At 37.0% G+C, this 14,611-nt stretch overlaps 1 protein-coding gene across 1 annotated transcript in view; it reads right to left on the reverse strand.

Moving 5' to 3' along the window:
- Positions 1 to 1,389: 1,389 nt before the first annotated feature.
- Positions 1,390 to 14,611, reverse strand: part of LOC145783058 (staphylococcal nuclease domain-containing protein 1-like) — a 44,128-nt gene continuing 30,906 nt past the window's right edge. The window contains exons 16-22 of the mRNA XM_082594827.1: positions 6,361 to 6,549; positions 5,658 to 5,822; positions 4,289 to 4,456; positions 3,790 to 3,903; positions 3,375 to 3,488; positions 2,994 to 3,125; positions 1,390 to 2,617 (exon numbers count right to left, since the gene is read on the reverse strand). Coding sequence (XP_082450953.1) covers positions 2,552 to 2,617; positions 2,994 to 3,125; positions 3,375 to 3,488; positions 3,790 to 3,903; positions 4,289 to 4,456; positions 5,658 to 5,822; positions 6,361 to 6,549 — 948 coding nt within the window. The 3' untranslated portion in view covers positions 1,390 to 2,551. The remainder of the gene's footprint in view (positions 2,618 to 2,993; positions 3,126 to 3,374; positions 3,489 to 3,789; positions 3,904 to 4,288; positions 4,457 to 5,657; positions 5,823 to 6,360; positions 6,550 to 14,611) is intronic.

The following is a 14,611-nucleotide window of genomic DNA, read 5'->3' on the forward strand; positions in this document are numbered from 1 at the left end:
GACTAAGCCACTGGAAGTGAAATTTGATTGCCAATCTATAACCTGATCTACCGTATGCTATCACCAGAAGCCAAAGCAAAGGTGTTTAGTTTGTTAACACGCGGGAGTTTTTCCACTGATGGTGACACAACCGGTGTCTTTATATTGGGTATTCCCCTAATGGATGACGTCCGCTGAACGATCAATTTAAAGCTGTTTTACAGTTGTTTTTTTTGCATTTACACAACTTCATCATGCTTTGTTAGTTCGGATAAGAAAAGAGGCATTTTTTAATGATATAACCAAAAAAATATCTCCAATGGAACTGAAAAATAATGTAGTTAAAGAATGAAGATCAAGAGACGTAGCCTGAGCTCGTCATATAAAAACTTCCAAACTTATCGCCTACCTTTTTATTTCTTTTGAAAACACTTTTTTGATGAAATTTATCAGCAATTAGCCTACTTGTTGCTCTGCATCGTTTATGCTCTATGAGCTACCTAAAAAAAGGAGCAAACAGCATTCCAAGAATACTTTATGCATTTGATGGATTAGGGCTAGGCAACTAAAAGTCAGCGGAGATGTTTTAACAAAAACACAAAAAAGTTATGATTCAGCCTTTTTCAAAAGTGCAGAGCATTCTTTCTGAATATCAAACTAGTTTTAAGTCTAGAAAAAGGTAGAAGCGACAAAACGCGGACGTTGTGAGTGATTGTGCCCAAGTAAAAATGTACAGTTTGTAAAAAATTCAAAATAAAACTTTGTCAATAAACTTTTCATTAAAAAAAATCTTCCTTTAAATTTATAAATGACCCAAAAAGATGGGCCATACGATAAAATTAATTAAAAAAATAGAGACGAGTAGCCCGTGGAAATTTTCACGACGATATCCTCATAAGACGAGTTTGCACAATGCATCGCTCCTTCTGTAAAAACTGACCCCGGAAAGCTTTATTTAAGTAGCCTACCTTGTTAAGTCAAAATGACCTTGATATCGAATGAAAACCTTTCAGTAGGCCTATCATATTTGTTTACAATGCAATTTCAACGTCGTTATGAAAAGAAGTTTCCAGTGAAAAGTTATTTTTATTTTCCAGTGTTTACATCAAAAACGATTCATTATTTTCCACTTAAAATTGAAAAGTAGCGGAAGTAGCCTAGTGCGCTGCTGCCCACCTCTGTAGGTTTGTAGGATGTGCATTACCATCTCTATTGGTCTAAAACAGATTTCCAAGCTAACCTTACATTCGACTTCGAGTGTGAAAATGTCTAATTGTCTGGGTTGGTTAAAGATATTAATCCTAATTGAAATCTAGGCGACTCAGGTAGGTCGCTATGATTCAAACCAACATGAAAACTTTCTGTGCAAACGATAACGTCGGACGACTGTACTTGAACACAAGTATCAAAACGATTTTCATGGCGGTTTTATTTACGATTGTGCCCCAAGTCATCATTTCAAACACTGCACATATAACCAATATCCAGTACATTTTTTCCAGAAAGTTTTGAAATTCTTATCAGCCTAAATCAGTTCAGCAAAAAGAAAAAAACATTTAATAATAACAAAACTTTCTGGCACATCACACCAACGCAAAAAAAATCAATTTAGCGTTTTGTAAAATGCTGAGATTGGTTCATTGTAAAAAAGTGAGTTTATTTCACGACCGAACATACGTCTGTTGTACGTTGATTAAACGGTTTCTTCGGTTAAAAACATGCAAATAACACTTCAACGGTGTTGTGACATCACAGCCGCATTTATTCGATCATAGTTTTTATTGTTTCGCACTATTTCGTGCGGCTATAATAGTCGAAGCCTAGAACAAACTCTTATACTGAAATCCTTTCAGTTGAATTTGCAAAATAGCTTGCCTCACAACCTATTTCACTGCCATTTAGCGTTAAATGGGGATAGACCTTTTTGACCAAACGGACGGACGTGTTTGGCCATGGACGTGTAAGCATGTAGGGTAGGCCGGTAGGCTTAACGCAATTTGTAAATCCAGGCGAAGGGATTTATGTCGGATGTCATAATAAACGATTTTTAAGCTATTAGTGGAAGGCAGCTTCTGTTCCAGTAAGCAAGCCTTGAGGGATGCTATGCTTGTACATTACAAGCATAATTAATAGTTTAGAAAATAGCAAGTGGAAACCTCTGTCGAAGATAAAATGATTTTAATGAGATGTTTGAAAAATCCCTGTGGTCGAAAGGAAACTGCTGGCCTTGAGTTTCTTCTAAAACATTCTACCAGATTCGAACAACCAAAGGTGCGTAAAAGGAAGTTAAAGTGTAAAATGTCCGTATAATCAACGTATTTATAACAAGATTTTCTTAACCAAAAACACGGATTAAACAGTTGGGAAAAACATATTTCCTGCCATTTGCTCACGATTAAATAACAGACACAAAATGATTTTGAAACGTAGCCTATATTACGTAAACCCAACGATGAACCACGTAAAAACGAGGGCAAACAGATCAAACTCAACCAATGAACACGCAATCACCAAGTTCAATATTTCGTAATATCAATTAAAACATCGACTGTTTGGTATGATGTTCAATTGTTCACTTCTTGTAGCCAAATTCTTTTGCATCATCTTCTGTGATGTCACCATATCTCCATAAGTTCAACTGAACAAAAAAATGATTTATTCAAAATTGTTGCATGTAAGACGTGTACGATGGTTACCGCGCAGTTTTCACGTACCAACAAAGCCAAAGCCAAGGCAAGTTAGCAAGCGACAAAAAATGACAGAGGCTACTGAGACAGACCTCGCCATAGACAACAACATAAATTCTGTTCAATGACTGTTCAGTCTCTGTTCTGGTTTGTCATGCGCTGTTGTGTTGTTTATGACATTTCGACGTTAAATCTCTGTTACGCAAGTGAGAGCTTCGAAACTGGATTTGATGCGTAGTCTACATGGAAAAAAGTAGATACGAAAAAACGACAAAATTTTAAGCAAATCTAAAAGTTGTAAAACGAAATCACAAGCTTTGCACATACGTGTTGCTTCTTCGCTTTCTCTTGACCTGTCAAATACTCTGTGAGTAACTTTTGCAATCTCTTCTCGTTACGTTTAGCGACAGTGCAGTATCCTTCAGCGATCAAGCTCTGGCCAATGTCACGTCTGTCCTCCTAAACCGAACAGATTTTTTGTCTAACATCAAGCGTAGGTAGATTAAGGCGAAGTGAAGCTAAGACGTTCCGCTTGGACTGAGCTACAACTTGAAGCTAAACATGGGTTTGATTTTTTAAACTTTGTACTTCAAAAAAATAAGAAACAAAAAATCTAGAAAGCAAAAGTGTTTCTCAACACAAAAACTGCATTTAGCGGTTAAACACAATCGTAATAATATCATTGACGTCAAGTTGACGTCATCTTACCGATAAAAGAGTGACGTAGTCGACACCGCCGTCCTTGTATTCGACGTTGATGAGAAATTGGTTGTTGCCGACCATGCCGCACAGTGCTTGGTAAGCGTCCATTGATGACTCACTCTGTGTTAGATGTTGGAATGTCAACCAATCAATACGATATTCCTCAACGAACTCACGACATTACTACTGCTAGGAAATCATTATATATATGTTTTATAAAAACGCATTTAAGAAGCGTCAAGCGGTTTTATGACGATCTTGAAACTAAAAAAAAATGGTTAGTTAGAAATGTGCCACTCTGAGGAAACAAATGCACGAAAGTATTAAAACTTTCCAGAAATTCTCTCGCATTGTTAAGTCTTGTTTTTGTCACATTTTGCAATATTTTCAAAGCTCAAAATAACGAAGATGATGCACTCACATCTTCAGGAACGTTGACCAAAGCGATGGCGTACTCGTGCGCTTGTGGCAGCATGATTTGTGTGTTGTACTCTGAAGGCATTGCGACGATGTTGGTGGCCGCCATTACTTCTTTCTGTGAAGAAAAGTCACATGTTGCATTTTTCGCTTCTTTTTAAGAGCTGGAAAAAGCGATACATACGCGGCACAAATCTACGTTAAATGCGGGTGACTAACTGACTATACAGTAGTTTACAGAATGCTTATTTGCACAATGCACAAGCGTTCCTTAAACATTGAAGTAGTTTTCCCGGCTCTCTATCTCTATTGTGTGAAGATACAAATCCCGTAAGCCGAAGCAGTTTTATTGTAACAGACTTTCATGGGTTACACCACTGCGTGCAGGAGTGATGAAAAGTACAGCAATGTTTTTAAAGATTAAAAGAACGTTTGACGTTAGTTCAATGTCATTCAATGCGAAGTTTAGAGCAAAATAATAAATGTTGAAACCAAACACTCACGTTGCCAAAGTCAATAAAATGGACATTAACTTTGTCTGGAGATTGAACTTTCTCGATCCTCGCACGATACCACTGCCCATCCAAGGAAAATTTGGCCACGCAAAAGTCTCCCCTGCGAGGATTGTAAGACCCGGGGAGAGGAGGGTCACTCAAAAGCATGTTCCTCATCTGCAACAACAGCACCTTCAATTAATGGAAAGTTAACTGTGTCAATAAAATTAATTGGAGAAATACAACAACTGAATTGATAAAGTATAATATGGGAAAGTTTGATTAATTGGGTTTATAGAAAGTTTGGATCACCTTTTGATGTCGAATAGATTGTCTCATAATGATACGAGGTTCCAATAGCACATCCCATAAAAAAGGTCAATTTTATTCGCAACTTTAGTTCTGTCCATTCTGTTTGTATACGGAATACTGATGACACAGTTTTTACGGAGATAAAAGTTTTTACTAAGGCGATAAATCACTGAATTTGCTGGCCCTTTAATTGTGTTTCCACAGTTGTTGCTTCACAACTTCGCCAACAAGTACAAGTTCAATACTTTCTTTTCCAAATTGTTCATTATCTTTCGCGATGTCGGTCAAAGGTCGTATAATGACAAAGCACGTGGTCGCCATTTTCGTTCACACGGCGATTAAAACTGTCGTTGAAAAATTACATTCAACCAACGCCGCTTGACATGAAACTGATCAAAGTTAATATTAATTTTTTCTTAAATTCTAGCGAATTGACGTCTCCCAGTCAGCAAATTAGTCTTTTTTTGCGTATGCTGACGTTGAATCAATGTAAAAAATGACTGACTGGCTGGCTGGGTGATATGCTCGTGCAAAAACAGTGATACGCTTTTTTACTTTGATTTCTTCAAGAACAATGTACGGATACATTTTTAGAATGTAATCAATTTCGAAAAGTAATCATCGCAGTCGGACAACACAATAAAACATTGAAAAAACGTGAGACTAAAATATATAATTCAACATAAAGCTCGATAGTTATTGAATAGGTACAAGGTGCGTCTTTGAAGCTAAACTGACAGAATCGTCGCTAGTTATAAATAAAGCGGAAAACAAGAAGGTTTGTATCACCAACAGATGGACGAGCAAATGTCACTACAATTTTCGAATGTTTTTTTTTTTAAATATTTTCTTCAAAATATCTAAAAACGTTTCTTGAATGATCCACTCAACAAATCCAACTTCTGCAATGCCATATGTTGAATATTAAGCAGATTTTGTGGATTAAAAAAACTGAGCCATGACCGGATGGCCTATTCGATGCTCTTCAAAGCGTAATAGGGAAATATTGAAAATATTTTCCAAGAATTGTTAAATCAAAAAGACATGACCCATCAGTGGAACGTACTTGATCCATGAGAAGTTCGAGTTTATTCCCATTGTCGACGAATTGACAGAAGACCTTCAGTTGTTTCGTCACTTCCGTTACGAATACTTTGCGATAGTTGGTGTTGCGCTCCGTGGGTTCCTCCGCTGGAGTCTCCTCCTTCGGTTCCACATAGTTCTTCCACATCTGAAAAAGTCATTTGAAAATGTAACGTATGATGATGGGTTGAAAAAATAAAGATAACCCATTTCAAGTCGTTGCTGTACCGCTACCAATATCTCTGAGGTACTCAAATAGCAAATAGAACAGATTTTGTAAACTGAGTAAAGCCTGCGCCCTGCATCTATGAATGATGTCATGATTTCCAGTAAACGGCCTTAATATCAAGGTGGCATAGGTTTGAACTTCAAACCACTTGCTTGATACGAGTTCTCTGCAAACTGATTTTTCAGTCTAACGTTGAATGTTCAGCATACGTGATAGGTGACTGGCTATGCAGGACACCTCTATTTTCAAAACTGCGTTTCGTTTTTGTTTAGAAAACGAAAATTTTGTTTGAATTTTAAAAACTGCGTAAGAAAAGCAAATTTATAGATTTTATGCAAATCATCAATTTATTGTAAACAAGCATACCTCACTAGAAAATCTAAGGACATAAACCAGCGCTAACATCGCGGCTACATTTAGCTCTGTAACACTAACGCAAAATCCAACAGCTTCTTACATTAAGATTGGCCGTCTTTGCAGTTTCTTCAGCAGCCTGAAGTAGGCGGAAGTAATTGCTTCTCTCGGCGGTGAAGTGAAGACGAGAGAGTCCCTTTTCCAGGAGGAGTTGGGACATATTAATCCCTTCAACGAAAAGCCACCCGATGAAGTTGCCAGCTCGATCAATAGCTTCTACTTCAACTGATACCTGCAAAGGATAAGAAAATGAAGAGGCTGCAGAATAGTTGAATTTTTCATTACTGGGATTAGGAGTGTTTGATTGGCAGGCCTGGCGCATTGGTAGCGTGTTTCAAAGGCAGTATGTGCCAATAGGGCCTCGCTAACTTACAATCTTGTTTGTGTTTCTCAAGACTGCATAGTGCACACCACATCATCTATTAATGTTCAATACACCGACCGCAAAATATTGGATAATGGATAGGCTATAATTATGAACCTTACAACGCTCGATGAAGACACTATCCACTAGTGACTGCCTGGATCAAATGATATGACCTGTGGTAGCCACAGACTCAAGTGTGTCAGACGTCGGATTGAAAGGTCTGCTGTTCGATTCCCTGTTCAAGTTGGCTTTTTGTATACTTGAGCAAAACACTGATTACTAATCAAGTTTTAAAAGCAGAAAGACTGCACTAGATGTATTCATATCCCTATCTTCGTAAAAGTAGAGTGGAAATAGATTTTTTTAAAACAAAAACGTTTTTTGAAATGTAGGAAATAGTCCAGTCCTTGAAAAAAATAAAGATGTTTTGCCGGGGAAAATTACTTAGAATGTTTAGCTTCTCGTAGCCACAAGAAAAGGAAAAAGTCATCATCATAATTTCTGCGTCCACAATCTCCATGGGCGCTTTATTTCGAGCACCAGTCATTTTTGCACAACACGACCACACCGATCTGTTGATGCTCACGGTTGTTGATAAGGGTGTTAAACAACCAATCACAGCACCGCACAAAGCATTTGTAGTACAGCACAAACCATTATGTTTCATTTAAAATCTTGCATTTATTTACGACAGATCGACTATCTTTTTCAGTGATAAACCTTCCACACTAGACATACGTGCTTAGTGCTGAAATATTCTTTTTTAGCCTTTTTTCACCAAACAAAAATTACGGTCAAATTAACATAACTTTACAATCCTTCATACGAAAACAGAACAAAGTGAGGGTTGTCACAATGTCTCACGTCACTAGAGAGACGTAAAACTTTATAAAAAATTAACAGAAGCTGATAAAAAATCTATGAGTTTCACAACATGGCATTGCAAAAACATAAACAAGGCTCAAGAGACAATTTCAACCTAACTCGGTTTGTTTCGATTTCAAATCTTTGAATGTTGAAACGAAAGAAAAAAAGAAGAAATTTTCCTTGATGGACAATGTCAGCAGAATTGAATTCAAGATTTTACGATTTGATGAAGTCATTATGTCACAAATAGTATCGATTTGTTACGAGGAGATCTGTTTGAAATTGGATTAAAGTCGTAAAATGAAAAAGTCCGTTGCATTACAGATGTCTCAGAAGTCTCAACAGCTTGACTCGTAAACTTGGTCATACCAACGATAGGAAACTCCGTTACTCATTGCTAAAAGAAATCCAAAAACAAATTCCTGAAGACACCTAGTCACTTGAAAGCTAAAGTATGGCCTGATTAAAATTAGAATTTTTTGTTTTCTCAATGCAAACCCGCCAAAAATGCAATATTTGGACAAGTGTTTTTCCTAGTGCAAAGTGGACAATTAGACATAAAACATGCATTAAATACAAACCATATACTGTATAATTATGCAGTAGCGTTGACGGGGGGGTCCAGGGGTACTTTTGGGCCCAGGGGTATTTTTGGACCCCGGCCCGGGATGGTTTTAGGGACTCGGAAACCTTTCCAAGGGGACGGGAACCTGAAGAAATGACCCCGTATTCTTTGGATATAGTGCGTTTTACAAAAAGGGTCTTGATTTGGGACTTAAAGATCTGATTGGTATCGGGCCCAAAATATCCTCTCAACGGCCATATGTGCAATTGTGCATATGCTACAGTAGGCTTCAAGAAACTGTTTTTTTTTTTTGGAACACTTAGGTCCTCAAGCACAGAACAAATGCAAAATAGGGAATGACATGGAAGTACACGACCTGTTTCGATAGGGTGGCATGAAAAGGAAGCAGTGAATGTTTTTTATCCAATGTTAGTCTTTTTAGAATTTCATTTCTATTCATTTTTCCTAGAAAAAGGTTGCGTTCTCGACGTTTTACAGCAAAAATTCAATGCTGGTATCAATATAAGTCTTGTAACACTGCAACAGTCCGCGACAACTCGAAGAACTTGACAAAAAATTTTGTAGTAAAAAGAAGATAATGTTTTACAATCTATTTTGGCCACACACATTCAGTCATGTGGGCCTGTTCAATGTTCATGCTTGCAAAGTAAGTCTAATGGAGTAGCCTATATTTTTTATTATCTTTTTTGGTTTTTATTGAATTTAATACAATACCAGTTGAACCCTGAAGCGTTGCTTTGTTTAAAACAGTGGTTCCCAACCGGGGGGGAATTCTCCACTAGGGGGGAATTTTGCAATTTTCAGGGAGGAATTTGGTTTTAGGATTGTAAACCTTTTTAAGCCCAGTAAGTTGGTCTACACTAGAGCGTTAAAGAGGAAATTATTATTAGATTAACTCCCGACTATTTAAGTAACTATGCATTGACATGGATGCAGAAACGTAACCAAGCGAGTGCTTGAGCTCAGAGACGAGCTGAAATTCTTTTTTGACCTTTAAATAAAATTGGAATTTGTTACATTGCTGAATGATGACAGATGGATGGATTCCTTGCTTATTTGTTTGGTCCATTGAACAAACTAAATCTGAATATGCAAGAGAAAAACACCAATATACGGTATATATTGAATCGCCATCTCCGTTCAAAGCAGATTGCGCATCAACATTGGTTATCTGTATCTATGAACCATTGACATATTGATACCATGTGAATTTACAAGCTGTACTGCTTCCATGCTGGCTCAAGGTAGGTTGGAGGAGAGTGATTGATTAATGTCACTGTTAATAGGAGATTGTCTTAAGGTACTAGAAGGCTCTGCTGTCCTGGTCGAGGAGGACTAAATTTTGTCTGGCCTCTACTTTTCGACCAGCCTGGCTTGAGTGGCCCTTCAAGAAGCAGATGCCAGTACCGCTCAGCATTTAAAGATGCTTTGGAAGCTTTCACCAGCAAGCTTGATCATTGAAAGAGAAAAGTTAGAATAAACAATTGTTAGTTAGTCAATAAACAAGGTTAGAATTATCATCGGTGCTGGTTGTTGACGGCAAAGAACAAGTTCTTCCAGAGTTAGAAAAAGAATTGATTTTGCAACATCTCACAGCTTTATAACTAGAATTCAATTCATTCGATATTTTCCTGAAGTTTATGACGATGAGCTTGATTTAATACGAAATTTGTTCATATTGTTGACGGAAAACCTTCCGATAAATTGCAGGATGAATTTTTAGAACTCAAAACGGATTCTTGCACAAGAGACTTGTTCAGAGAAAAATCGATCACTGGATTTTGGCCATTAATGTGTAATTCCTACTTTAAAGTGGCAGAGAAAGCTATTCGAAGTATCCTTTCGTTTGCTTTCACTTATGTATGCAAATCAAGTTTTTCAACTCTTGGAAATGAAAACAAAACAGAGAAACAGATTAGACGTGGAGAATGATATTCGTTGTGCTCTTTCCAATACTTTTCCACAACATCCATGAGTTGTCGAAACAAACAATCACAAGCTTCACACAGACTGTTAAATGCATTGACTCTTATATTTTGAGTGTATTCTTTGAATAAAATACTTTTTAGCACCGTTCTTCATTAAGAAAATTATTTTAGTATGAAAAAGAATATTAGGCGTACAAGCTAAAAAGCTTATTAGGCTACTAGCGAAAATTTAGTTTATTTTCCAAGACTTAGATTAAAATATTAATGTAAACGAGTTTTTAACAAACGAAATTTATAGGGGGGAATTTAGACTTGAATATCGACTAAAAGGGTCCACCGGTTAAAAAGGTTGGGAACCACTGGTTTAAAATGCTTGTAGTATAAGGTCAATTTCTCACAGCAATTAAAATTCAAGTAGCATCAAACAGAAATTGTTGAAAGAAAAATCAATACTTTCCAGAACAGTTTTGGATTTCCCTTGCTATTCAATGTAATTGGAAAGCAGATGGCATTTGTCTTGTCTTCAGTCCATGCCCTATGCCCTGCAGCATTTGTAGACCATCCCAGCAAACAACATTATTCTTGCTTGATTCAACGTCTGTAGACGTTGAATTAACGTAAAAAAATGATTTTGCTGGTTGGGATAAGGTACATGATGTTTTACTTCGTCAAGTAAATCTTTGTCGAAGCTCATCATGACATATTTCACTAACAAAGAAACGTCAAGTATATACAATCAAAAAAGAATCGAGAGGAATTATTATGAAGAAAATGATTACTATCTGAAAATGTAACCGGACATAGAAACAATGCAATAGCAACATATGCAATAGTGCAGAGATGGTTGTCAACCAACAGCTGAGTTCCCTAGAGAAATCTTCACTTCACAAGCAGTTAGCAAGTGATTCTTAAAAATGTATACGCTATTGCAACAAACACAAGAAACTTGTAAAGATTTTTTGTCGTATCCATGCTTCCGCCAGGTAGTTGAAAATTTAAATTAAGTGGATGAGAAGGCAAGGAAGCCAATCTTCATGTCCACCTTCAGGCATGCCTCTAAGTGTCTTGCCAAAGACACAGCCGCATGATCTTGAGCGGTGGCCCACTTTCGAACGTCGAACCAGTTATCTCGCCACTCGGCTATGTGATACGTATACGTATCTATGGTGTGATACGTATAGTGATACGAAGTCTGTTTAATTGCATTACTGTAGAAGGCGAAAATGTGTTCACCTAGCCATCAAACCAGTCCTTTTTGCAGCAATGCAACGCCTGCACATGTTCAATGTAAAAATTAGCTGATTGAAAAAATCTTCTGTTTTCTGGTGGGTCGAAATTGACAAAAAGGCTGACTTTGAATTTTCCCTGCGTTTCCAACTTTCAACGGCGCATACACTAACGTATGAAAAATAATAATAAGTTGATGGCCGACAAAAGGAGCACAAGACCAGTAAAAACAGACCTTATTTCCCCATGACTGTCTACTGTCTAAACTCTAGACAGAAGTAAGCCTAACTTTTGCATTACAGATTATAAAAAGTCTCATTTCTACCCTTTCCTATCCAAAAAAAAACAGCCACGATTGAGTGAAATTGTGTACCAGACATCAAAGCTACATCGTGATATTCTTTTGACGAATGCATGCTAAACTACGCCTTGATATTGCAAGTAATGATGATTCGTGTTTGAGTTCTGTCGTGTCTCGATTTTTTTCTTCCCTTAACCAAAAAGTCAGTGATGTCTGATTGATGAAGTGTCAAAATAAACGAAGATTATAACTAAAAAACAACTTGGGATGGTTTGCTTGGGCTGTAATCGCACTCAAGCCAGAATACAATCCAAAGCCCCCTTTCAAACGCTATCCAGCTTGCAAAATCGATTTTTATTTCTACCATATCAATAACCTGGAACTACAAGAGGTTACAATATGCGGACACAAAAGTGAACACTAAAAAGTCATGCATTGCGACAAAAACACGGATGTAATATATGTTGGCATACGTTTCTGTTACATCACGTCAGGCAAACTATAGAGAGCTTCTTCAATTCAACAGAAAATCCAATTTCGATCGGCATTTGGGAGACAAAATACTTTCCTTGAAGGTTATTACCACCGACGTTTGCTTTCCGTAGAAAAAAGTTTAAAAAATCAATAACTTAGTTATCTCAAATTTATAGAGTTGGAACCTGAAGTAAAAACAAATACAATATTTTTTAATCCTGAAAAGGCTTGCAGTGATCGCTTGGGTAGCGCTAACTATTTAACAGCTTAATTGTCAACCGAGTGAGGTACTTTGAAAGGCAGCATGATGTTGAGTTTGATGGAAGGGAAGATAAGGTTGCTACGACTTAAGATATTGAGCCTGTTTTGAGAACGAAAAAAAATAAAGGACTATCTAGATCAGGGGTCACCAAACTACGGCCCGAGGGCCAGAACCGGCCCGCCACGTACTGCGGAAATTACAGCTGTACTACAATTCTGTACATGTGCTTCCCTTGGCATTAGCAACCGTCTTTGGCTTTGCCTTTTTGTGTAATAGAGACTTCTTTGTTAAAATGGTTCGTTCTTATAGTTCGTTGTTGTATGTTGAATTTGTACATTTTTCCACCTAGGCAGCCTACATGTTGGTGTTCTGTTTTTATCATTAAGCCACCACAAATGGGGACAGCTTAGGCCAAATTTGAAAAATTTTTATGTTTTTTTCAAGAGCACGATGCCCTGTAGTGTATCACAGCAGAGGATAACTTTTCCAGCAACCTTTCGATTTTCATCACAACTTTGCTCTTTGCTATTCCACCGCTGACTTTGTTATTTATTGTGTTCAATTCAAGTCAATGGAGATTCTAAATAGTTGTATATCTTCGCAATTTGCATCCGGCCCGCAGCTGTTAATCTCGCAGCAATCCGGCCCTCAAATAAAAAAGTTTGGTGACCCCTGATCTAGATTAAAATATGAGCATTGAGCAATAATAACCTCTATTCGTGTTTTTGTTTTTTTAGACGTGAGAAAGTTTGATAAACAGATCCGGCGACTTTCATTACTTCGCTTTCATATAAACTCTTGTACAGTTCGATTAAGTAATAATCAGATCAATTTTTAATTGATCAAAAATTGACTATATTTTTGGTACATTTTAGCCTAACGATCATGGTAGTCTGATGAGATTACCAAGTGTACATTCTGGTTACAGTGTTGCAGAAAAAAATTAGGCATGCTCAGAGAAATTGAATAAGTTTTTATTAACAAAAAGCATTTCCATTTCGCTTTATAAAAAATAAACATGCAGATTGCAGAGGTGAAGGGACGTGTTTCCAGCTGTGCATTTTTATTTTTTTACTGCGATGATACTGCATTAGGAACGCAGAGTTTTAAATCGGAAGACTTTCCCAAAACCATTCGCAACAGAATATCCCACCATATATAACCGGTCAAAAATCACATGTATGAATAAAAAATATCTCTTCTGCAAATAAATTTTGATGATATAAGATTTAAAAAAATCTTAACCTACAAAAACTTGATAGCCAATGTTTGATGATGTGAAGCGACTCCCAACAACATGTAATACCAAGTATCAACAGCTTCCAGTAGCCTACCCGTGAATTCAATAACGTATCAACATGAAAATGCGTCCAAACAACCACGAAAGCGCACAATTTCGATTATGCGATTTCGAAAGATTAGATGAGATGAAACGATCGAGGCAAGTGCGACAGCAATTTAACCGAACAGGCCTATCTGGTCCAACCCCTTGGAGATAATACATTATGCATGAAAGCAAGGCTTGGTTGCGGCATACGAATCGTTAACGATGCAAAAAGCTACTAAGCTCTAAATTAAAAGTGATTTTGACCATCAAGCAGAAATTCTTACACAAACTTATAGCACAGGTTTGTGTGCAATGCACACTATTGGAGATTGGAGAAATAACGAAAGTTTAATCGATCGTTCAGATTATGTTCTTCGCCAGATTTGGACTTTGTGCATTTGCAGATTTTTGTGCATAGTTGTTAGCAATTCCCGCTAGGACAGCCACAGCAAGACAGACCAGTTCATGTGCAAGAAAGACAGCGAAAGAAGCACGAAAAACATTTAACTGGTGTACAATAAGTGCGATAATCATAAGTTTTTTTTAATATTTAGTTGAATTTTTTTTAGTTTTATTTGTTTTTTTCTTCACTATTTGCGATAACCTGCCTTACAAATTGACAAGCGACAACATAACAACATAAAAGGTAAATGTCTGGAAGAAAAAAAAGCAGTTCGTAGTAACTTATCTATTTTGTGATGCAAAAGACTCTGGCAGAACTTGATCTAATCTTTGCTTTTTATTAAAATCTTTGCTTAACTTCAATTGCACAAAATGGATATGAATAAATGAAAATATACAAACACTCTGTGTCCAGAAAAAGTTTAAAAAAAAACGCGGATGGCAAATTGGCAATTGCAAAAAAACAATTATTTTTGTGTTTTTCCATTCAGTGCAAAAAACATCGCACACCTGTGACAACGAAGCATTGCTCTGGTCAACGTGATATAGCAGT

The sequence above is a fragment of the Aplidium turbinatum genome, chromosome 14 (genome assembly GCF_918807975.1).
Source record: "Aplidium turbinatum chromosome 14, kaAplTurb1.1, whole genome shotgun sequence".
Taxonomy (NCBI): Eukaryota; Metazoa; Chordata; class Ascidiacea; order Aplousobranchia; family Polyclinidae; genus Aplidium; species Aplidium turbinatum.